We start from the raw sequence: 25180 nt of genomic DNA on the forward strand, positions 1-25180 counted from the left end.
AACGTGTTAATTAAATATGCTTTTTTTATAAATGTTTTCTCATTTATAGTAGAACGTGTTGTCTATATTTATATTTATTTAAAGCTGCGCATTTTGATGTGACGTCACATTTCTCACCCCCCCCCCCCACCTCGTCACACATCGTCACAAATGTCTGACCCCACCCCACCCTAGGTGCGTGACGTCTTTAATGGACGGCCCCTAAAGCCCCGCGTCTTAACCCGACCCCTGCGTGACACACCCGCCCGGAGCCCGGCCCGGCGGTGATGTTCGCCGGCAAAGCGCCCGGTGGCCGGCTGACCCCACGTGGCCAGGTCAGGCCCGGCCCGAACTCGCTACGTTGGCACCCGTCCTGTGAGCCCACCATCCGCAGGACGCAGCATGTCGGCGAGAGGGATGGTCTCTGTCATGAACACACGGCTGCTGCAGCTCCTTACTATTAAAAATTCCCTCCCTTTATTACTGCTAATCCTACTTCCTCCCTTTATGACTGCTAATTCTACATAATACACGAGCATAATATGACTTTGAGACCTCCCCACCACCTACACATTCCACAAGTAGTGACTTATCCCATATCTGCATTTTTCATAAATATGCTAAATTCATCTTCTTGGTTCTTTCGGTAAAGTCACGTAGAAGGGGAATAATTATTTTATTTCCTTTCTACGTGACGAAAGCTTTAAATCAAAATTTATGATAAATTCCTCTGTTGATATGTAAATTCCTTTGTCAAGGCGCCCTCCTCCTCTAACCCAGCTTAAATATACGCTGCCAAGCTTGGTGGTGTTCATTCAGACGCTGTCTTTCCGACAGACCTGTTCTTCACCTGAGGACGGCTGCTTGCGTTGTGGCCGAAACGTCGTGAGAATTATTTTATTGGTTTATTTTTATTATTTTATTATTTCCCTTTTACATGACTTTACCGAAAGAACCAAGAAGATTAATAGTAGCCATTGTGTAACAAACCCTTCTGTAATCAAAACGGTATTACTAAAACTCACTTCTATTCAAAGTGCTGGTGATGTATTGAGAAATTGTCATTCTGCTTTCGAACTCATTAACACAAACGTGTTCCCCAGGGTGAGTCCTGGGTACTCGGTAGCCTTGCAGAGCGTCGTGGTGGTACTAAAGGCCTCTGTAAACAAAAACACGTTCACATCCACAGTCATAAAACAATAACAATGATGTAACAAACACAACATTGTTGAGGATCATTCCCATTTATTGCAATACACTGTTGTACAGGGAATATGAAGCCGATGTTGATTTAATAAAGCATTTCATTCAAACAGGAGCATTTATGATGAGAGGCATCTTAAGATTATTCAAAAAAACATAACAGGTCTGATGGCATAAACACTGACATTCTACTGGATAAAATGCAGATTTCCAGCAAGTAAAATGCTGGTACTTAACTTTAAGCTTGACAGCAACATCGCCAGTGTCTCGAATTTAAGGGTGGGATGATACATCGATTCATGGGATACATTTTGAAGCACACGTAAAAATCAATGTCACTCCTGCAGCCGCTGGAGGTGGCAGTTCACGAGAAGTCATTGAATTGCCAGCGGCGGGTAAATCATTCCACCCCTTCTTGAAACACATCCACAGCATATAGAGCAATTAAACTGAAAATGTTCCAATTTGGATATAGTTTTAACTCCAAGGGACTTAACCAATTTATTCATATACATTTACTTAAATACAAGACAAAAAAAAGCTTTGGCACCACAGTAACCTCTTGACAATGCCCTCCAAAATTCGAGCTGCAGTAATGCCGATCTTAAACTTCTTAATCTTAAACATGTTAAGTCGAATTTTTTTTCTTCCAAGAGAGAGATATATATAATTAAGATTTGTTTTTCAAAATTAAAATATATTGCAATACAAAGCTATGAGTTTCACAAGTTTTGTTTACTGACCGTTTATATAAGCATCTCTTTTATGTACAGTGCATTGGTAAAAATATTCTCAAAACAGCAAATATCTTAGCCAGAGTAAGCGAAGGTGAGTTCAGGCAGTGTGAAATTTGTAATCACTTTTTTTTCTAGCACCATTCACAACTTTTAACCCGTCAGAGGCGTCTATGCAGGGGTTAAGTATCAATGTCTTGCAAAAAGCAAACGTGTTTATTCTAGGACACAGATGACAAAAAATGTCGATTCTTTTGGATACTGAATATAATGTAATACACTCTATTGAATAAACTCTCTCAATACTACATGAAATAACATCGTATAACAACAGAAGCAATTGGATGGTGGGCAGTCACCAAGCTAGAGGTTTGATCGTGTATCTAAACTCTCCGTTCCTTGCTTCTGATTGGTAAAATAACATAGACGGAGTTGACCCAAATGAAACAACATAAATGAAACATTTCGTCGTAATAAAGTAATGTCTCTATGCTTGTTAATAATATATAAACTGATCTTTCAAATCTCTTTGTCAACTGTTAGAGCGCAGTGCTGGCAGCAAGCTAGTCTGATGATACGACTCACGGACGCTGCGCGTGACGTTTAAAAAACAAAACCAAAATACCCGAATGCATGATGTGTAATTGTTGACCCGTTGACTTTCAACGTGGAACCCAACGTGTCGGTCAACCGTCAGCACTGTCCGTAAGACAACTCTACAGAAAGCAAATCAGCTGTTATTCGACTGCGTAGGTCATCGCGGTCGAGTTGGACAGATCACCGCGATTTGTTTTCGGGTCGTTGCCGCGTTGTACTTTGGGATAATGTCCGACGTTTCGCTCCACGTGCTGGGAGCTTCTCCGGGAACCGAATTGAGCACAGATCGCCGTTCTCCCTTGATTATAGAGCGTCGCTGGAGTGCCGCTCATGTGGCTGGTTCTTGACGATGATCGTCAGCAGCCGGTGACGTTTACGTAATCAAGGTAGAACGGGAGATGCTCAATTTTGTCCCTGGATAAGGTCTCAGAACGTGGCGTAAAACGACGGACATGATACCAAATGACAAATGGTACAGCCTGAAAACACATCTGAGAGCCGGACAGCTCTCATTTCGCAGATATTACTCACCTACGTAGCTAGGAGCTGTGTTCACCTGGGCTGCCCGGCACGAGATTGAAGCTTCGTTAATGAAAAACTAAAATTTGACCTCATGATCGCGCTGCGACATAAGTGAACAGCTCTCCGATGTGTTCTCAGGTTGTGCGGAGCGTGTTGTTCGAATTGATTTACACTTTACTACGATGTCACTGCAATGCCACTACGACGGCATGCCAAAAGAGTAATTCGAAAGTATTTCACTCGCTGACAAACTTCAATCTCACGTCGGACCTACAGGCTCCGTGTCTGTGTGTCTACAAAAGGCAAAAAGCTGTTTCGTAATTTTTTTTTTGGGGAGGGGGGCGGTGGGTGCAGGGGCAGGGGCATCTCTTCCTTCAATGAATGCAAGTACGTTGAACTTCTTTTTCATCGTACGTAGCCAACCCACATGCTCAATCGACGCCCACGTCTAATTCCGCAGGTGCTGTCTGCTGCCCCTCTTGGCGGCGGCGAACGGGCGAATCTTCATCTCCACAAACGGAACCGAGTATTCGTGGCCTTTCCAGTGGTACCAGTTGACGCCCTGTTATCGGAGAAAACGAAACAAACAAAAAAACGACAAGCGAATGTAGCTACACGGTGGGGTGAGAAATGAAAATGCGCGAAAAGTTGACAACGTTCGCGTCGTAGACACCTTTTCAATGATATTTAAAGCCAAAGTATTTGTTCGTAAAGTTTTTATTTAGGATAAATCGTCATTGTCCTTACTTCAACATTGGACATAGCCTACGAACATCTTAGCAATGTCACAAATTCTAGGAATCGGAGTGTATTATGTTAAGTTAACGCAGATCAAAACCCTAAGTGATGGCTGGGTGTTTTAGAGGTCAGCGCGATTAGCTGCCACTGGTGAGATCCTCGTTTCAAATTCACGAATTAGGGACAAATGATTCGTGATACTTATGTATGTACGTTGAACTTTTATCGCACCGTACGTAGGCAACCGTGCAAATCGGAGGTGTGGGAAATCACGCATCATGACATTTTTGCAGGCAAGGACATGATCATGTTTTGGTTCTTTCGGTAAAGTCACGTAGAAGGGAAATTAATAAAAAAGAAAACAATATTTTTTATTAAAATAATTTTTTTCTTTTATTATTTCCCTTCTACGTGACTTTACCGAAAGAACCAAGAATATGAATCCCTGCAGTCACGAAAGCTTTAAATCGAAATTTAAGGACATGATTCTTTGCGATGCCATCACATTGGCTAAGAAGGCTTCCCATTATCGTTTTTTTAAATTGTTAATTGTTATGCAACCCTTTGATTAATGTACCACGTGTTCTTCGAGGGTGAGTCCTGAAGAGCAACACAACTGTTTACTAACATTTCATGAACGTTGGATCACCTTCATGAGGGTTACCACGACCCCATGTTACAGGCAAACACACAGATGAACGTTATTGATGCGTCAACTCTTTCAATCTTATTTGAAAAGCGTCACAAAGAAGGTTACTTCTTGGGTATCCCACCACGTGATTACGACACGGAGCGCCACTCTCGTCACCCATATTGATTTCCAAAACAAATATCAATCCGAAACAAAATACGCACACTTACAGATACAGCTCGTTTGTCAATAAATTGGTCGATAACGGCTTCCTCCACAGAGGTTTATGACCACACTTCACCACCCAGGTCAGCGTGGGTTTGACGAAAATTTTTATTTCTTTTTGCACGTATTTTTTCGTGATTTGTTAACCTTTTCCTATACTTTGCACTCCTATCATGTTTTTTGTATTGTTTGTTGTAACGCTCATTTCACGCCCCTACTGCACATCTGCGGAAAAGCGCTTCATAGTTCATCGAATTCCTCCGGCATAAATAACTATTCTGATTCCCCGCTTCTGACGAAGGCATTGAATTGTACCGCAGTGAAAACAAAAAACCCAACAGGTTTGATGGCAACGGCCGTTGTTTTGGCGGCGTGATCGGTGGCCGTGCCGCGAGACCGAGCGCCGTGCCCGCACCTGGCTGTGGCTTTTGTCTCCGTATTTGCCGTTGAGGTTGGCCCGGTGGCAGTTCTTGTACCACCAGGCGCCGTGGTAGGAGATGGCGCAGTTGGTGATGGCCACGTCGTTGTCCCGGTCCACCGTCGAGAACGGACGGCCCTTGTGGTAGGTCATCGAGTCTCCTGCGTAGGGACCACGAGGGGTGGATGGTGGGGGGGCGGAGGGGGGAGCACAGGAAAGTGACAAGCACCTCCGATTAGCATGGCTGGCTACATGCGGGGCCGAAAGAAGTTCAACGTCACGCACGTAAGAAATCCTGAGACAGCCCCGTAACGCGACCTTGTTTACAAAAAACTGGGGCGGGGTGTGCACAACACGAGCACTGCAGTCAATGCTTAACAAACTTAATAGGGATGTTAAACTCTAAGCAGAGTGAGTAAGTAACGACAGCATCTGCGCTCGTCTGTTGTGCATTTTTCTCTCGACCTCACCCCACTCTCCCTGTGCGTACGAGGCAAGGCGGCAATGCCCGTCGCTTAATTCTACTCTGCCTCCGTGTGGCATGGCTGGCTACGTACGGTGTGAAAGAAGTTCAACAAATACTACGAGGCTTTTTGTACAGCCCCCCCCAACTTCCGTGGAGTTTTTTTTTATATCAAACGAAGATTCGCACATTAATGTAAAAAAGGGTGACTTTGAACCATTCAGCAGAGGGGACTCGTGCCTCTTTCACCGCCCACTCCCCCCCCACCCCCACCCAGCACTAAGAGGCTGCTCTGAAACGTCGCTGGACGAACAAGTGTCATTTATTTTTTGGGGGGGTGGCGGGAGACGGCGGGGTGGATAATTCTGTCTATCTCTTTCCGAGCGGGCGGGGGGCGGGGCGCTGTTCTCACCGGCCGTCCCGCTGTATTCGCCGACTTTGAGCCGGTAGAGGCCACTGGCGTTGGCCACGGAGAAGTGGTCGTACACGGCATGGGCGCCCCACTCGCCGTCTCGCAGGTCCACGCGCAGCTCGTAGCGCCCTTGCGACGTCAGCGCAAAGATGTTCTGGAGGCCTGCGGGGATGTCGCAGCGACGAGGGCGAGGATGTGAAGCCCCCCTCCTCCCCACCCCGACCTAGCCACTAACGTGTGGCTTCGGGGCTTGCTGTACCCTCCCCCCCCGCACCGCACGCGCGAGCACGACCCCGAAAACGCATCGGGAGAACTATGACCGTATAACCCGTGAAAACTCACACAGTCTTCTTGGTTCTTTCGGTAAAGTCACGTAGAAGGGAGATTATAAAATAATAAAACATTTACATAATAAAATACAATTCTCACGATGTTTCGGCCACAATGCAAGCAGCCGTCCTCAGGTGAAGAACAGGGCTGTCATTCGGACGCTGTCTTTCCAACAGACCTGTTCTTCACCTGAGGACGGCTGCTTGCGTTGTGGCCGAAACGTCGTGAGAATTATTTTATTATGTTTGATTTTTATTATTTTATTATTTCCCTTCTACGTGACTTACCGGAAGAACCAAGAAGATGAATCCCTGCAGTCACGAAAGCTTTAAATCAAAAATTAACTCACACAGTGATGAGTAAACTATATCTATGGGACCTTTTTTGCCAGCATCAAAGTTTGAAAAATGTATAATGAGAAGAATTGTGATTTGAAGCTTTCGTGACTGCAGGCATTCTCGTCACAATGGCACGCTTCTCTCTCTCACCTGAAGACGGTCGCTTGTTGTTGCAATCGAAACGTTGTGATATATTACTTACTTTCCTATCTACGTGACTTTACCGAAAGAACCAAAGAGTAAGAAGAATTGGTTCTACCCTTTCTGGCAATAAAACAGGAGGTGTTATGATGTTCGAACACCAAATAGATCCCCCTTTCAGCAAGGAATCGAGCCCGCATTAACCACACAGAGTCCTTGTGGAAAAACATGGCAACAAACACGCTCTGACTTAGATATGCATTGTCTTTCAAACTGATTGACCTAATTATATATTTGGTGTTTGAACATTTAACACCTGTTTTACTGCCAGACAATGTAAAACCAATAACGAGTAAACTAAACTAAACTAATAAACTATATATTTTATTTTACCAGGTAAGGCCCACTAAGCTATGCAGATCTATTTTGAGAAGCGATCTGGCCACAAGCGACAGCCCAACGAGACGTGGCTTATCGCGTGGAAAATTACAGCAGCCAAATAATCTAAAACGCACGTTTATAGAGATGCACGTTGCTACTGTAAACGCAAAGTACATTAGTCAACGGATGATGCTTAACAGTGCTCCGCACCACATATCAAATTGAGTCCGACACCATAAAACTAAGCCCTTTTGTAAATCCACCACTTGATGAGGATTCCCCGCCCCACCACATGCCGTGCAGGTCGTAAGGATAATTTGAACATACTTCACCACGTTGGTCAATGCAGGTTGGGGGGGGGGGGGATAGAATCACAGTACAACAGTGGATTTTGCTGCAGCCTTCTCTTCCGACGTAGCACCGGCAGCAGTGTTTAACTCTCTGCGCGGCTTCCAAAAAATTATCAGATGGGGTGCATTTCGGGTGACGGAGGCTAATGACCGAGATGATATTTACCGAGCCAGAATTCATCGTTGATGTCTCCAAAGCCTTTCTCGTACGCCTTCCAGTTACGGAAGAAGTCCGTGAGCCCGTTTTGACGCCTCTGTACGACCTGTGTGAGTGCACATGAAACGCTGCGCTTAGCGAACCGTTCTGAATGAATGTCAAGGCAATGCCGCGTACGTCAGTCGGAAACACTTGGGAGTCGGTTGGTCGACTCCAAAGATTCCGAGATGTAACATTTGACATTTACAGCCTTTTTGTCTCTACACTGCCGGATGAGGGCCCTCACAAGTTCGTATGGTGTCGTGGGATTTGTTTGACCATATTTCACCACAACGGTCAATAGGGGGGGTCGGTGGAGTCGGGGAGCATATAACTGCAGTACATCAATGGACTGACCGCAGCAACCCTGCGGCCCTCTGATAACTGTGTCTACACCTTGTGCTGCACGGGGACAGCTGCCACTAGGGAGGGAGGGTCCCCTTGTGAGACGAAATGTCACGCAAAAGGCTCTTTTTGAGTTGCCGATGAATTAAACGTGCCCCGTCGCAATGCCAAATCATTTTCTGTACAACTTCCGTCAGGGAAATTTAAATTATTGTGAGGAAGAGGAAGAAAAAAATAACAACAAAAAACAACCCCAGTTGAGAAAAATGGCCACTCACGATCCATCCTCCGCCATCGGTGGTCATGTCGCAGTAGACCGACAGTGGCTGGCTGGCGTTGCCATTCAGGAAGATGGTGAACACGCCGCTGGCCTGGTCGCCCTGCAAGGCCTCGCTGCAGTCCATGGGGAAGCTCGTCTTCTTTCGGGCTGCTCGCAACGGTTCAATAATCATCGTTCAACAACGTTGCCACAAATGAACCACAATAGCTTGCTGAGCACCTCGTCAAGGAGCATTCACCACCGCGGCGAACTCTGCTCACCCTTGCAGCAGGGGCGGATTTTGGCTGGCAATCGAACAAGGACGGTCACCGCATCACGCGGCGCTTTCGGATGCGCCTCTGCGGTCGTCTGGAACGCTCTTCCTTCCGATATTAGGAAGCCCACTGGAGCTGGTACACTTTCAAATCTAGATTGAAAACTCATTTATTTAAAACAGATTTTTGTGTTTAGTTTTGTTGTCCTTTCCCGGCACCTCCAATTAGCACTGCTGGCTACGTACGGTGCGAAAGAAGTTCAACATATATACTTACGGATTTTGCTCTGTATAATGTCGTCGTCATCGTCATCCTCACCAGGTTTTGGTCAGCGATCCTCGAATTTGTTATGCAGTTTGCACCAACACTATTCGACAAGCCGCTGATCGCAACAGATCATTTACTATGCTTTCTCAAGCCATTGCTGGATGAAGGCCTCTCCGTGCCGTGCCAGGCAGGGAGGTTTGTTTAACCATACTTCACCACACTGGTCAGCGTCGGTTGCCGAAAGTGAAGTATCATTAAACAACCCCCATGACTGACCACGGCATCGGGGGCGGCCTTCGTTCAGCAGTGAATTGACAAACGACTAAATTATTGAAATTATATATATTCATCACCACATATTCTCTGTGCACCACCATGGCAAAAAAAAATTACACGCTCATAAATTGAATCCTGATGCTGAATCGTGACCATACGATGAATAGTGGAGGGGATGATTGATACATCCCGAGTGGATAACATCCGTAACACATGGTGCGTTCCTTTCACGTGGCCAGATGTCAGCGATTAAATGCGAGAAATTTACTGCCGCTTTTTCATTACGACCAGATGTCACAGAGGAAAGATTATTCAAATGTGTAACATGATAGAAATGTTACCGATAAAAAAATAAAACACATGACTGCGTAGTTGAGGCAAAAGCTGTTCAGATCTTATATTCAAATGCTGGCAGTCACCTGTGATTACAATGGGTTCTCAAGGGATAGTGCACAATTGATGATATCAGCCCAGTGAAGAATAACTGCACAAAAAAAACGCGCAATATAACAATTGGTTCTGCACTGAAATTGGCTAAATCCCAAGATAACACATTCCTGCGGAGGGAGCTGGTAGGAACGTTGGGTTGCTCGGTCAATGGCTAGGGTCAACGGCGGCGTGGTGTATTCCGCAAATATGCCCGACTGTGAGGGCGAGCACAAGCCGGCGTGAGTAGGTTAAACGTTGAGTTTTATAAGGGCACCACGGGGTGACCAGCCCCTCCCCACCCAGCCCCACCCCTCCCACCCCCCACCCAACCCCACCCTCCCCACCCAGCCCCTCCCCACCCTCCGCACCCAGCCTCTCCCCACCCTCCCCACCCAGCCCCACCCTCCCCACCCAGCCCCTCCCCACCCTCCCCACCCACCCAGCCCCTCCTTCCCCACCCAGCCCCTCCCTGCACGACGGACGCAATAATCCCCTGTGGGCTGGTGTAACCAGGACGTTCCTACCAGTATAAATGTGTCGTTAAACCCGCCACCACCGAACACAGCCATTTAGTAAAGTTTGTCACGTAAACAAAACATCCCAATTAGTTACTAGTTCAGCACACCGGTGTGTTCGAGAGTAAACCCACAACATTTACAATTCTATCTAACCCAACAAAATCTCTATCACGGATAATATTGGTCGTGAAAAGTTCAAAGTTCATTTATTAGGTATAGCCCTGTGAGCCATTCGGCTCTTGAATCGGGTGCAACCGCAACAAACAAAAACATGAACAAGAAAACATCTTAGCCTACGTGTTGAAGATTCCATGACATTATTCGAAAGAGCATAGCCCATGATGTGCGCCGGTGTCATCGTCCACATTTTTTTACTTAGAAAATATCCAATTTGGGAGACCACACCGCCCCCTGGATAAATATGAAAGCCATTATCATCATCATTATCTACCTCCGCAAGAGGGCGATCCTGAGAAAACCGGGCCAGGTGGCAACCTCTAAGTGGCATTCGGCGCACGGGCCGCGTCCGTCGCTCACCGGTGACGAAGGCGACCGCCGTGTCCGCGCTCTGCTGGGCTCCCTTGACCGCGCGAACCTTGGCGATGTACGGCGTGTCGGGATTCAGGTCGGTCAGCTGGTATTCAACCGTGCCGCCCGAAACGGTGACGGTCACGGGCTCTCCTAATTTGGGGGCGAGGGTAGAGAGCCACAATGGAACGGTGAATTATGACCGCAGGTGGTGGTGGTGGTGGTGGGGGGAGTGGTGGAGCAGTGACATAATAATGTGTTGTGATTGACATATGTATGTAGAACTTCTAGATTTGAAGCTTTCGTGACTGCAAGAATTCATACTCTTAGGTTTTTTCGGTAAAGTGACGTAGGTAAAAAATAAGTAATAAAAATAAATTATAAAAATAGAATAGAAATAAAATAAGAAATCACAACGAGGTGGAACCATCACAGCACGATTGCTGTAGCAAGTAAAGAGGATACAGCAATCGTGCTGTGACGGTTCCACCTGAAGACGGAAGCTTGTGTTGCCTTCCGAAACGTGATTTATTATTTTATTTCTATTATTTCTTCTATTATTTTTATTATCTCTTTTTATTATTTATTTTTTACCTACGTGACTTTACCGAAAAACCTAAGAGTATGTAGAACTTATTTCGCAACGTACGGGGAAGGACAACAAATGGACATTGCCACGAGAAGAGGATGCAATGAAAAGGATGGGCAAAGTTTACGACGATTGAGGTCGAAAGCATTAATGCAGTAGCTGTGTCCGGCTGTCCGTCCGTAACGGGGAGGCACGATAACTCTGGTAAAGATGATCCAATGTGAACGAAACCTTACTGTAAAGTTGTATTAATAACTGGCCAAATTGATCATCGGGTTTCCTACAACTTTGAGGCAGAAAAAAGCGCAAAAATGTCGAGAGTATTTGCAAGAATGCATAGGTTTTTTGGCCCAAAAGATATCCTTCGTCTTCCATGCTGCTGATTAAATACTTCCAAGAACAAAACACACGTTGGAAAGCATTGCATGTTCCATGTGTACGCACTATTTTTCTTGTTTCTATCCCAAACGAATGGGATATTATCACTCTCTGGGCGAGTGGTGATGCTTTAAAAATATTGGATGCATTTGCTCACCATCTTCGAAGCTGTAGGTGAGCGAGTAGGTGTCCACGGGGCCTATCGTGGGCTTCCACTTGAGCAGGGCCGAGCTGTCGGTGACATCCTCCGCGCTCAGAACGGACGGGCTACCCAGCACTGCAACACACAGCACCCCGCGGCGCTCGCATGACGTTCACCTGCTCGCAACCGTACCCACGCGCTTGCTTGCCCATCAAACATCCTCGTCGCCGCCGCTGCCGAGATTGCATTATTCCGACGGATGCGAGCTGGATGGAATTTTGTTGTTGTTGTTGCGAGCGGACGATCGGTCAGTGTCATTCTCGAGTTATGCGACGATGCGTCGATTCATTGGCGAGTCAAATCGTACCTGCGCGATGTTTATGATACGTGCGTCAATTTGTACGTGTGATAATTGATTGTTTGCTATGTATATTGGGTGTCATAGGTTCAGTGAGGGAGGTCTTCATCCAGCAAAGGATTGACCATGGTTGATGATAATACAGGGTGCTTCAAAAAAATGTTAATACTTCTGAGAATTTGCAACAATACCACAATAAATGTGCCTCCGGGCTATGGAGACCACCTGGAGAAGATTCCAGGCATGTGTTGATAATGTGGTGAACAAGTGCAGATTTTTTACTTTTTGAAGCTATTAACATACATTTGTTATCATGTTATTTTTCCATTAAAAACGATTGTCCCAGAAAGTGTTAACACTTTTTCGAAGCACCCTGTAATTGTGAGCTGTAATTATTTCAGCCAGTTAAACTTTTTTTTGTAATCTCAAACAAAAGAGGGAGGGGAAGGGAGTGGATGTGTGAAGGGCTCTGCGGACGTACGGGTGGTGAAGGTCCCCATAAGGGGATCGCTCTCCTGGAAGCTCTTGACGCTGATAAGGTTCACTTCGTACTCCGTGCCGGGGGTCAGGCGGGTCAGCATGACCTCCGTCAGCGACGAAGCCACCCGCCGGCTCTCGGGCTCGCCTGCCACATCACGACAAAGATCCCTCCCCGTTAGCGTCAGAGGCTCTGGGGGCATGTGACCCGCAGTAGTCTCCTGTTCCTGGAGGAACAGCTGGTGCATCTGCCAGTCATATCAGTCGCTGAACCCATTCCACCTGGGTCTGTTCCGTGACCTCCTGCCAGCGAGCCTTCGACACTTCACGTGGCCTCGAAGTGCACCTCGCCTGGCACAAACGGAGTGGTGGCATCACCGTCACTTAGTGGCGATTGGCGGGTATTGGTATGTGACCCGTTTTCAGCGAGCATACTGTATTTAGCAAAAGTCAAAGGGTAATGTTCCAATGCTACAAACCACACCAGTTACTCACTTAAGGCTGAGCTGATCGAGCAGAGACCCAGGATCGTTTAAGAAACGCAGTTCACTGGGTCCACAGCCATTATCCCATTACAATAAAACAAATCAACTGGCTCCTACAGCCCCTGTTCACATGGGAAGAGTGTTTAGTTGAGGGAGTCCACTCTTCGTCAATATCGCCCTCAGGGTTCTTCTATACATCCAAGTTTGAAAGCCATGCGACGGCTGAACGAGTCCCTTGCTGCCATCTCTCTTGAATTTGGGCCACTTGGCGGTGGTTCACAGCTTCTGCAGCAGTCCCATCAGCGGGATTTCTTTTTTATTTGCCACTTAACGAAGGTGGTAACCGGATCTTCAGTCTATTATACCCATACTCTTTGCTTTCCCACCTGATGATGGACGCTTGTGTTGCGCCCGAAACGTCGTGATTTATTTTATACCTACGTGACTTTACGGAAAGAACCAAAGAGTATGGATTCCTGCAGTCACGAAAGCTTCAAATCTATTATTCCCCTTATCCCCCCCCACTCTACCCCCCCGGACCACCCCTCTCCCCCTAGACCTCCCCCCCCTACTCAACCGACCCCCCCAGCACCGCCTATGCTAGCACACCTCCAGCCGTTGGGACGTAAGCGATCTTGAAGCTGTCTGCGTCGGCGGACGGAGCGATCCAGGCCACGACGACGGATGTCTCCCTGATGTCCTTAAAGTCAATGTTCCGGGGAGTCTCTATCGCTGCTCGCAGCCACGCACAGCGTTCGACGTTCGCAAGAGATACATACACATCTTGGCCGCGCGAGGCAGCGGTCGAGAGGCAAGCGACTCGAATCGCACGATCGACTTTGCAGACGACAAGTCGGGGCAAAAAAATAAAAACGAACGCAAATACATCAAGCGCGGGTCGCGATTAGTCGTGTAAAAAGTTAATGGGTTAGATAGATGTGATACTGCATACAGCGTGGAACCATGCGGTGTTATCTCCTTGCAAAGCGAACATGACATTTGTGCAGGAGACGGTGATCGGAATGGCAATGCAGTGAAGCGAAATGAATGTTAATCCAAGGTACACGTTGTGGAGATTTGCCATGAAAATCAGTGAATGGATTGGCATTTTGTTGTGGCATTTGGTTATCATGAAGGCGTTTGCCTTTCGTGAAAGGATGGAAGCATGCATGTGTTCCCTTATTCAGGTTTAAGCTGCTGGGCACAACCAGCTTAGTGGGGGGAGGGTAAGTTAGTGAATGGGGGGACAATGAAATAGCATAGAAAACTCTAACCAGCTGCCCTGCACCTCATATGGAACCGGGGTCACTATATTCGTGGCTGCGTCGTGAAAACAAAGGAAAAAAAATAACGTCTACATGTAACAGCCGTCTTGTCAATCCACTGCTGGATGAGGGCCTCCCCAAGCCTCGTGGATTATTTGACTGTACTTTACCGCGCTGGTCAGCGCAGGTTGGTGAACGCGGGCAGCGAAGACATGGGAGCATATTGCAGTACAACAATTCATTTTGCTGCCTGTCTCTCTGCTGACGATGCCCTGCAAGCAGTCTACAACAGCCTGTGTTTGTATCGACGGCGGTTGCTAGTCGGAGCAATGTCAAGGCTCAAACCTGCTTAGCATCCAATATCCCGATGAGATCAGAAGGATCCTGGGTGATTTAGTCCTAAGGTTACTCTCGCGGTTATTCCGATCAAAGGATTGGGGATTTGCAAACTCCCTCCCTCTCTCACCAAGCATCGACGTGCAGGAGGGGGATGGTCCCCCCCCCCCCCACCAGACTTGGTGCTTTTGCAAGAACTTGATGAAGCTCACGGGAGTTTACTCTGCATTGCGAGGCATGGCGTCAGCATGTTGTGGTTATCGCAATGGAGGGAGGTGTTAAACTGAGAGAGGAACCCCGTTGACCCGGTGCCCTCCTGCCCACGCTCGGATTTGCCCCAAATTCTCACCGAAATCACCTGTCACGTGGACATTTTTTTTTTGCGCGGACCCTCGCAGGTCAGGTGATGCAAATCGAGGGGCAAGGTGGTTCCCACGTGGGGAGAGTCTGGCAACAGTGCCTCCCTCTTCGCAGTTTAACCTCTTGCGGTGGGATGGGATGGCTTTTAAATCGGTGGCGTCACGCGACCCGGGCAATTCGCCGGATCCCCAAGGCACTCTCGGCAGGCTGAAATGAGAAGACTGTTAAAGAATGATCCGGAGAGGAAGAGCATTCGGATGCAAATGGGATGGATGGGTGGATCTGCGCATGGCACGCAAAAGAAGATTTCAAACGACATTTGAACAGATGGGGTTAATGTCCTTGCTTCACCGAGACCCACGCTGCAATTGTTACAAACAGAACACGTCCTTTGAAACGATGTCGCGACGAATTATCATTTCCTCTGGAACTGCATTGGAAACAAGTTTAGTTCACTTCATTAGCCCAGCTGTGACATTGGCATGGATATTTTTAGCAATTAACAAAAATACACCGATTCTTACATGCGGACATCGATGCGTTACACCGTGAGACTTACGAATAAATAATAAACGACAAACAGATGCAACGTTGCACCCCAAATAACAATACAGTTGTCAACACCCTCACCATGTTCTCATTAAGTAATTTAACTTAAAGCACGCGTTTTATTTCCATGTACCTTTTCCCTTAGCTGAGCTGCTGAAATCTGTAGTTAAACCACTGAGGAAGGAATATATCTCGGAGAAATAACCGTTCTCAGATTTAGCTTCGGGTGCCTTGCCGTCAATCACAGATGCAGACTTTACAAGTGTCACCTCCAGACCTGCTTCGTTGGGGGGCGGGGGGGGGGCAAAACAACGGGGCGTCAACAACAAAAAAACATTGAGAAGTGAAATGTCAAAATTTGCAAGCAAAAGAAGAAGAGAAAACAACACGCACGCGCACACGCACGGGTGGTTAGAAGTGACCAAGCTTTGCTCAGCCCTGTAAAGAGAAGGAGAGATGCGTTACGAAGCGGCGACGAGGAGGCACGGGGTCGTGAAAGCCCGAGGCGTTTGAATGACAGGCAGAAAGTCGGCACTTGAAACGGAGTGCGTGAACGGCAGCACCGGTGGTTGAATAAAGTTGAATTTTTTTTGTTTTAATAATTTATATCGAGGCAATGTGCGCGCCCGTTACATCACGTGGTGACTCACGTACACACCGTCGACCCGAGCCAAACTGGTTATGAAAAGGAGGGGATAGAAAGATGCAGAACCGGGCTCGCTGTCCCAAACCATACAGGGGTCCCACAGAAAGGATGGTGGGGCAAAAGAAGTTTAATATTGACTGCTCGGACATGGCTCGATTAGTGCTCGCTAAGAGAGAAGGCTGGCAAGCAGAGGTGAATGGCAACTTGTAATGTCAAGGCCCCTGAGTTTCCCCATTCATTTTGTTTCCCTCACATTATTGATGCCTTCAAAACAAACTCGTTTTTTTAATGCATGTTAAACTAAACACATCTTATTTTTGATAGAATGATTGTTACTGAAGCTTCAGTTTGATGAAGGATAGGGCAAAGCATGTGGTTTCAGAAAATGTGAGGTCAAAACATGTTCGTTTGAAATGATAAGTGCGTAAAAAAGACAACAACTTTAGGATAAAGAGTGAGACAGGCAAATGTAGGAGGAAATAAAAGTTGGTAAATGAAATACATTTTACATCACCTACATTTTTATTGTAGTAATAATAATGCTCTTTATTTACACGTGAAAACCTCTCAAGACTTTTGTAAGAGGATCCTGCTAAATTGGAGATGTTTGATCAATTAATGCAAATTAATGCCTCTACTGGATATCTGTTAAAAAGAGCTTCATAGCTCATCGGATTATTTTAGCCTAAATACAGATGCTGATTCTGAATGCCATTAACGAGTGTTTGGCACATGGGAGGAAACTGGATTAGCCAGAGAATACCCATGCATACGAAGGAGTAATGGTCAAAGCTTAGCGCCAGATAGATTCAAGAATCAATAGATTCAAGAATCAATAGATTCAAGAATCAATAGATTCAAGAATCTATTTTCTGTATCAGGTCGTCTGCCATCAATTCCCTCCAGGGACATGTGCTGCCCTTTTGTCAATCCATTGCTGGGTGACAGCGTTCCCACACCATGCACATCGTCAGGGCTATTTAACCATACTTCATCAATCTGGTCCATGGAAAGCTGCCCACAATACATCCTGGGGAGCTCAATTTCCATAAAAATGTATAATTTTGATAAATAAGTATTGTGTTCCTATAATGCAAAGTGTTAGTGAAAAGGGCACGAAATAAAGCAATGCGGCTATTTGTCTCTCGTATTGAATGTACCTTTGTCCCCTGAAACGTGATTGTCAGACCCGCGTTTGCTGTGGGGTATCGAGGCTGACACGTCTGTCAATTGGCTCGAGATTTCACCTTCATCCTTAAGCGTAGCAGCCAACTGCTTCTTGTGGACGCTGTCTGGACGCCTCAAATTAAGGCTTCTTCTCACGCGGACGGAGGCTGTGGCTTTTCAAGTACAGTGTACACAAACGGAAGATGTTAATCAACAACGTAGTGGTGGAGATTGACACATTTTTGCTTTGAGTACGCTATTTGAATACAATTAAATCAGATGCCCCCCCCCTCCTCCCCCCCGATAAAAGATCGTCGCCCAATGGGAGCTGAAACTCTACGCCCTGTTGATACGAACAAAAAAATTATGCTGTGGCCTAACATTGACCAAACACGGTTGAGAAGCTTAAATTCCATTCAAATCTCTCCGAATGGTAAGAGGTGCAGCCCTGTGATTGCTTGCACATGCCACTACTGCTGGGAGGGCTTCCACTACAGGGACCTCTGGAGGATATATTTTCTACCCTTTCCATGATGGCCAGATATCTTGGAAGAGGTGGGAATACACCGACACTTTGCCCTCCCGCCTGCAGGCAACCTTGCCCATCGTCGAACGGTGCTGATCCCATTCACACTGCCGGCGTTGGACAGGTGCCAGGGGGCGGAGGACGACGACGAAGAGGATTTAGGAAAATTTGCCAGGGTCGTTTCAACCGTCACGCTGGGGAGGTCGAATAGAACCAGCGACCTCTGCGTTGCAAAGTCGAGTTGTTGCTAACCGCTACACCGCCGCAGAAATGTCCTTTACAATGAACATCGGATCAAAACCGCATCTGTTTGCAATGCAATAAGAACAGTGTTCATACGTGATGAATACACCGACAGTTGAAGAGACAATGCTAAAATCGTTGCAATTAAAGTGTTTTGTTCGTGAGAAAAAAATAATGAAAAGGATAATCCAGTACCTGTCGTGACACGTATTGTCAGTGGCGGTGACAGGGTATCATCACGCACCCCTGCGAGTGAAACCACGTACTCGGTGTTGCCTTTTAGCCCTGAAATTTCGAGCGACCGGGAATCTCCGGCCACCACTACTTTACGCATCTTCCCGGCGGACACCGGCCCGTACTTTACGACAAAGGTCTGGAAAGCGAAGGGCTTCGACGCCCACGACAGCCTCATCGTTGAGGACTCTACGTCAATAGGGCTGAGGCCGTACAGCTCCTTGTCGACGGGGGGTGGCGTGGTCAACGCTGACTTGGCGTTCTCTGTGAATTTGCATTTTTGCACGTCGTTGGAGGCAGACTGTATCTCGACGTAGTCTGGTTCCCCCGTTTCTCTGCTATTCAGATCCTCATCCTCGGCGTTCGCTTCGGGGCACGGTGGCTGGAGGCTTCCTGAAGCTGTAGAAGTGGTGGAGACATTTTTTTCGGGGGGGAGGGGGGGGTGGAACGATTGAACAAATTAATTCACTTTTGCCATGTCATGGCTAAGAGGATAAACATGCAGGGTGCCGTAAATTAGGTTTTATCTGAAAAGCGTTTTTTTTCTTCTCAAGGCAGATATGCTTTCTCACCTGTTGATGGACGCCTGTGTTGCGTCCGAAACGTCGTGATTTATTTTTTATTTTATACCTACGTGACTTTACCAAAAGAACCAAAGAGTATGGATTCCTGCAGTCACGAAAGCTTCAAATCAAGATTGAAGGCAGATATCTTGGTGATATTTTTTTTTTTAAGGTGCGGCCCTACAATCGCTTGCTCATGCCAATGCTGGCAGAAGGTGCTCAACTCGCATAAGCCCTAGAGTCCCTCGAGAGGGTATTTTGGCCTATTCTTCCACACTGGCTCGATTTCACAGAAGGAGGTGGGAAGTCCCCACATTAATGCTGCTCGGTAATGAGAGGTGGAGGTGAGGGGGGATTTAATAAATGTTGCCATTCTAGATTTGAAGTTTTCGTGACTGCAAGGATCCATACTCTTTGGTTCTTTCTGTAAAGTCACGTAGGTGAAAAAAAATATAAGAATACAAATAAAGAATAAAACATATATATTCTTTATTTTTATTCTTATGTTTTTTTATTGTATTTATTTTTTCACCTACGCGACTTTATCGAAAGAACCAAAGAAATGTTCCCATTGTTTCAACCGCCCCATCCGGGAGATTGAATCAAACCGGCGGACCCCTGGATTTGAAAGTCCAGTGCGCTGACCATCACAGTACGGAAGCATCCTCATATATCTGTCATCATACAAAATGTGTGTTTTAAAAAATAATTTTGTATGATGACAGTATGGAGGGAAACGTCTTGGCGTCTTTATACGGAAGACAACTCTCGGTGACAAACAAAGGTTGGGGGTGGGACGAGGAAGCACTGCGCAGTCACTCCAAGCCACGCTGGCGACAACCTGAAAGACAAATCTTCCCAAAGTAAAGTGTGCATTGAATACTTAAAACGCAAGCTCTACATCTGGACGCAACCCTCTCCTCCGGTCTGGCAACTCTCTGCAGAAAAGAAACGTTTTTAAATGCACACCAGATGTGTGGGTAGCTCTCCGATTGGTTTACTGGGTTTGTAACGGGCGTCCGACGTTTCGAAACCTCTGGGAAGCTCCAAAGCACGTGGAAGGAAAGGTGGTCAGACGCAAGTCGAACGACGTGCAGATCCAACCCGGACAACACATCAGAGATGTTTTTTTTTTGCTTTCTCTCTTACATATATCAAAGATAAGGCGAGACATTTGAGGCAATCGAAGAGAGCGAGAGAGGCGAGCGGCAATGCGCTCTGGGTAATGTACCTGTGAAGACGTCACCAATCAGGGGTTTGGACGAAGACACTCCTTTGACGGAAATGACCCGCACTCTGTACTCTGTGTCAGGTTTTAAGTCAGACAACACCACATAGTTTTGTCCTCCACTCACTGCGACCGTGTGTGGCTCTCTGTTCCTCTGGCTGTACTTGACAATATAGTAGTCGGGTGTAGCGGGTGGCGATGCCCAAGATGCCACTAAGCTGGTCGGAGTGATATCCGAAAACCGCATTGCAGTGGCCGGCTTGCAGCCTGGAGTGGGCATCATAACACACACGCTGTGAACAAACTTATACACATAATAGCTGCGCACAAGACTTTGTGAATATGCCCGGAGGTAGATTGGCAATTAGGCATGTACCGATTCAACTTGTCCACCCGCCCCCTGCCTTGCTACCCCAAAAACTTGGCATTTGAAGAATTGTGTTAGGATTTGGGGGTTATAATCCAATTGAAGAATTCACTCTAGTTGTCGTCTATCTCACACGTTGTCTCACTTTGTTCCTTTAGCCGGAAAAAAAAAACTACATTTGCATACAATTACTTGACCATAAGAATCGATCTAAAGTAATGAATAATTTACATGCTCAATAATTCCCAGTGAAGGTGAGACTTATCCGATATATGAGTAAATGTTGTGTGCAAGAAGACCAAGTGAAAATGGTAAGCAACTTTTGTCGTATCAATATTGATGGCAAATTGGTATTTTGTTATTGTTGTTAAATTCACTGCATTGTTAGTCCAGGTCGTTAAAAACACATTAAGTAAATTACAGGTTAGCGTATAACAAATACGACCATACATTCAATTGCAGTATTTATAACATTAAAGTACAAACTATTTGACAATGAAATTCCGTAAAAGCCTGCGTTCTAAAAGAATTGGAAAGAACATTTTAGATTTCACATTTCAGTTGCAAATTTAGAAGATTAATTCATATTTCAGAGTTAAACTATAACATTGTATAAATAGCTCAAGGGGTTTAGAGGATGGAGATATGATCAACGTACTCCTGTAAAATTGAATAATCAATTGGTTATCTTAAACATTACGTAAAATATTAAATTAATATTCACGTAATTTACGTGACAAGGTGGCGCTGTGTCAGAGCACTCAACTCTAAACCAGAAAGTTTGCCAGATTAAAACGAGATCATGGGTCGACACGGCTCATCATCAATGACGAATTTATAATTAAAAAATATTCTGATGCGGTTAATAAATTGAGTCAAGAGTTGGTCCACAAATGTCCTGCCATTTTTAAATCCTTTATATTAAGTTCTCTTGCTTGCTTGCTTGCGTGCTTGCTTGCTTGTTTACGACCGTGCAAATATTTCGGTCGTTTTTTAACCCACTTCCCGTGATCCAATCGAGCTGACATTTTCCACACAGACTCGTTGTGAGAGACAATTAATGTTCGTGAAAAAAAATTCCCAAAATGTTACACTGTTTAGGGAAAACAAATTAAATATTTAATTACCAATTGCTTTATACTGGCAGACAATCATCTGACCCATAGGTGGCAGCCATCTCAAGCCAGAGGACGAGAAGACTTTAGCCGCCACGCATATAAAGGATTTATAGTGAAAAACTTTGTTTTTACGGGTTTACTTGTTAGTGGCCCAAATTCAAAAGTTTTTGTTTTTCCCCAATAAAAATTTAAGATACAAACATCATTGTCACCCACGATCAAAACACACTGCTGGATGATGGCCTCTCCAAGTCCTTGCCATCTCTCATGCTTCTGCGATGCAACAATCCAACAAGCACTTGCGCACAAATTGATCTCATCTCCTCCGTCTCCATGGCGAACGTCTGCGATGAGTTGAATCCCTCTGCTGCCAATCCATCACTCATTCTTGACCATTGGCCCCACTCATTCTTGACCATGCCTTGCAGCTACGTGACCTACCTAAGCCAACTTACTTTTTCCGACGGAATAATGCGTTTAACCTGCGTATGTTCTCTCATCCGTGTCTTCCTCTTTCTGTCCCTCAATGTAATTCCAAGCATTTTTTATTTATTTACGTGCTTAGATGTGCACGGACATTTAACTATTTTCCATGCCAAATTTCAACTTTCCATCCCTTTTAGAACATCATGAGAATTTACAACAGACATTGAATAATGACCATATATAACATATAAGAAGCCTTAATAAACAATGTCCTATCTCCCCAGTCTCTCCGTTGGTCAGGGCCTGGCACGCTGTGCAAAATTGTCATCCTTAGATTCAATATATTTCAAATCCTCCAGATACAATCGATTGTAATCCGAAGTTAAAAAACTAACGAGAGTTCAGGAGAACTGTCCTGGCATTTTTGGGGGCCACAATGAAAGCTTTCACGTTTCAATTTTGTTCTACTGATAATCTTAAGCATGACTTATATTCTTATCAAACATTTGCTCTAAAGCCCTTGCAGAACATCATTACAATGCACTGTATAACATCAGTGCAGTTGCAGGACTCCCATGGGCCTTTCCTGCTGAAATAAATAAGATATTAGTCACTCACTTACTGGTGACTATCTGTCGTCATTATCATCAACACAATCCATGGGCAGATACCTCTTAGGTGTCCACTACACATTTCGTCACTTATTTCCACTTTCCTCTGTCTTGTGCCAAATATGCCCAAGTAGTGCACATCTTATCTTATATATAAAAAAAAAATCCGGACACGCGGTGCTCTTAACATATCGACGTTCCGACCCACCAGTCTTTCCGCTGGTGAAGGCCCAGGCGCTGTGTACAGACCCCTTCTCGGCCCGCAGGCGGATGGCGTACTTTGTGCCTGGCTCCAGGTCAGAGAGGGTGGCCGTGGTAGCGTCGGCCGGGACGGTCACCTCCCGCCCGTCGTCGCTGGTCTCCGAGGCAAACGTAATGGTGTAGCGGTCGAAGCTGGTGCTGGGAGCCGTCCAGCTGAGCGAGATGGTGGTGTCACTAGAATTGGTGACCTGCAGGTCCTTTGGACCGTCAATGACTGCAAAATAAGGCCAAGCGGGGGGGGGGGGGGGGGGGGGTTAAAGGGGCTCTCGAACGTTTAAACACCAGACTCCTCATTCTTTGTGGCTGTAAAATAATTGAAGCAGAGAAATTATCATGATTTGTATTTATAAAGCAAGTGCATGTCCCAGCAACTCAGAAGGGGGACCCCCTCAGGGGCAGCTGTTCCTGTGTGTGACATGTAGCCGGTTGTAGGCTTACCTGTCATTAATCGCACGTATAATGATGCACTCTGTAGCATACGAGGACCTAAGAAACACAGCTCAACGGAGAGCTGGGTGCGTTTTTTGTCATTATTATTCAAGATGAGGAAATAGCATACCTGTCAACCCATACAGTTTACCCGTATTCTTGTACAGGGAAAATTAGTTTTCAGGTTCATATGGCGTTACAGCCGTTTCATTACGGTAAATTTTTTTAACGTCTATTTCTTTGTGTTTCTCCCTTGTGATGGGACTGTAGAATGAACATTGAGGTTGATAAGGGCACGGGGTAACCAATGAGGTCTGAATTGGTCTGTAATTAGGCCGGGCACTGATAAGGGGCTGACAGGTTTGTGAGCGGTACAGGTGTTCTTGCAGAGGTTACGTTCCCGATTCGTGTCTAAGAAAGAATACTTGTTACATATGTTTATTGTCAGTAAAATATTATTTTTCTAATTTACATAATGTTCATATAATTTGATATTTAAAAAATAATGTGTTTATTACGAATGATAAAAGTTTTGTCTCGTTTATGCAGTAATATTCAGGGGCTGTAGGAGGCGCTAAAGATTTTTTTTGGCCGATATGAGACGTTAAAATGTTGCCTGTGAAATGTGTGTTAAATATAATATGCATGCTAAATTTTGTTCGATATGATAAGCGGCTGTCATCGTAACTGAGATTTGGGCTAACTTCTGGACCGAGGAATTCAGCTTCGTAAAAATTATTGCAATTAAAGCGTTTAACGGACGATGTAAAATCGACCCTACCAGTTCGTCCGGTCGTACTTGCTGGAGCACTTCCTTTGCTTCCCTTCACAGCCACCACAGATATCTTGTATTCAGTTCCAGGCTGCAGGCCTAGAAAAGAAATCAAGAAAATAAATCAATGAACGTCCCCCTTCTACAACAAACTCATCTAACGCCTTCGAGTGCAAATTATCATCATCGCCTTCGGGGCGCATCGAGGCTGTAACAGATCAAAGTCTAATTCAACATTAACAAAGTGATATTATTAAACAAAAGCACACCAAAACTTGGATCGCAACATTTTCAAGTACACTAATATTGTGTGGCCCGTGTCCCCAGGGCCACTCATCCAGAAGTGATTTGACAAAAGTGTTTGCCAACGTGTAATTGTCAGTTTAACACACACATTCTTGATTTAAAGCTTTCGTGACTGCAGGAACCCACACTCTTTGGTTCTTTCGGTAAAGTCACGTAGAAGGGAAATAATAAAAATTATTAAAATAAAACAATAAAATAAAAGACAGCGTCTTTCCGACAGCCCTGTTCTTCACCTGAGGACGGCTGCTTGCGTTGTGGCCGAAACGTCGTGAAAATTTTATTGTTTTATTTTTCTTATTTTATTATTTCCCTTCTACGTGACTTTACCGAAATAACTATTTTTATACCTACGTGACTTTACCGAAAGAACCAAAGAGTAACACACATTAATTTTTTTTTTGCTGTGGTTGTCCCACCTGATGACGGAAGCTTGTGTTGCTTCCGAAACGTCGTGATTAAATTTAGTTACTTCTATTTTCTATTCTTATTTTTATTTTCACCTACGTAACTTTACCGAAAGAACCAAAGAGTAGCACACGCATTGCTTAAATGCAAGCCTATACAGGTCACCATTTATCAATGGGGGTTACCGTTGAACAGACAATAATATATTCTTATTCATATTCTTAGTTTGTTTCCGTAAAGTCACGTAGGTTAAAAAAAAAGATAAAAGTAAAATAAAAATAAAATCACGACGTTTCGGAGGCAACACAAGCTTCAGACAATAACAGTTACTGCTATTTCAGTGGACAACTCACCAGTGATGGTTGTCTTAGTGGTAGGCTGTGG

At 45.4% G+C, this 25180-nt stretch overlaps 1 protein-coding gene across 1 annotated transcript; it reads right to left on the reverse strand.

Annotated features, from left to right (window-relative positions):
- Positions 1 to 1204: 1204 nt before the first annotated feature.
- Positions 1205 to 25174, reverse strand: LOC133354957 (tenascin-R-like). Its single transcript, XM_061572193.1, has 16 exons — positions 25150 to 25174; positions 24095 to 24184; positions 22832 to 23098; positions 20105 to 20368; positions 18272 to 18709; positions 17301 to 17480; positions 15628 to 15771; positions 13594 to 13716; positions 12504 to 12647; positions 11680 to 11799; positions 10565 to 10708; positions 8282 to 8430; positions 7629 to 7725; positions 5923 to 6084; positions 5045 to 5208; positions 1205 to 3597 (listed from the first exon to the last, which is right to left on the reverse strand). The coding sequence occupies exons 4-16, from the start codon at positions 20346 to 20348 to the stop codon at positions 3484 to 3486; spliced, it is 2223 nt and encodes a 740-aa protein (XP_061428177.1). The 5' UTR covers positions 20349 to 20368; positions 22832 to 23098; positions 24095 to 24184; positions 25150 to 25174; the 3' UTR covers positions 1205 to 3483.
- Positions 25175 to 25180: the final 6 nt, after the last annotated feature.

The sequence above is a fragment of the Lethenteron reissneri genome, chromosome 49, assembly GCF_015708825.2.
Source record: "Lethenteron reissneri isolate LAM-NWPU_2019-01 chromosome 49, ASM1570882v1, whole genome shotgun sequence".
In the NCBI taxonomy this organism is placed as follows: Eukaryota; Metazoa; Chordata; class Hyperoartia; order Petromyzontiformes; family Petromyzontidae; genus Lethenteron; species Lethenteron reissneri.

Excerpts from the sequence above, each read along its gene's own strand:
- LOC133354957 (XM_061572193.1), bottom strand. The coding sequence starts at position 20,348 with ATGCGGTTTTCGGATATCACTCCGACCAGCTTAGTGGCATCTTGGGCA. Across the intron at positions 5,209-5,922 it reads CGAATACAGCGGGACGGCCG|GAGACTCGATGACCTACCAC; the intron begins GTGAGAACAGCG and ends GTCCCTACGCAG. Across the intron at positions 3,598-5,044 it reads GAGACAAAAGCCACAGCCAG|GGCGTCAACTGGTACCACTG; the intron begins GTGCGGGCACGG and ends CTCCGATAACAG.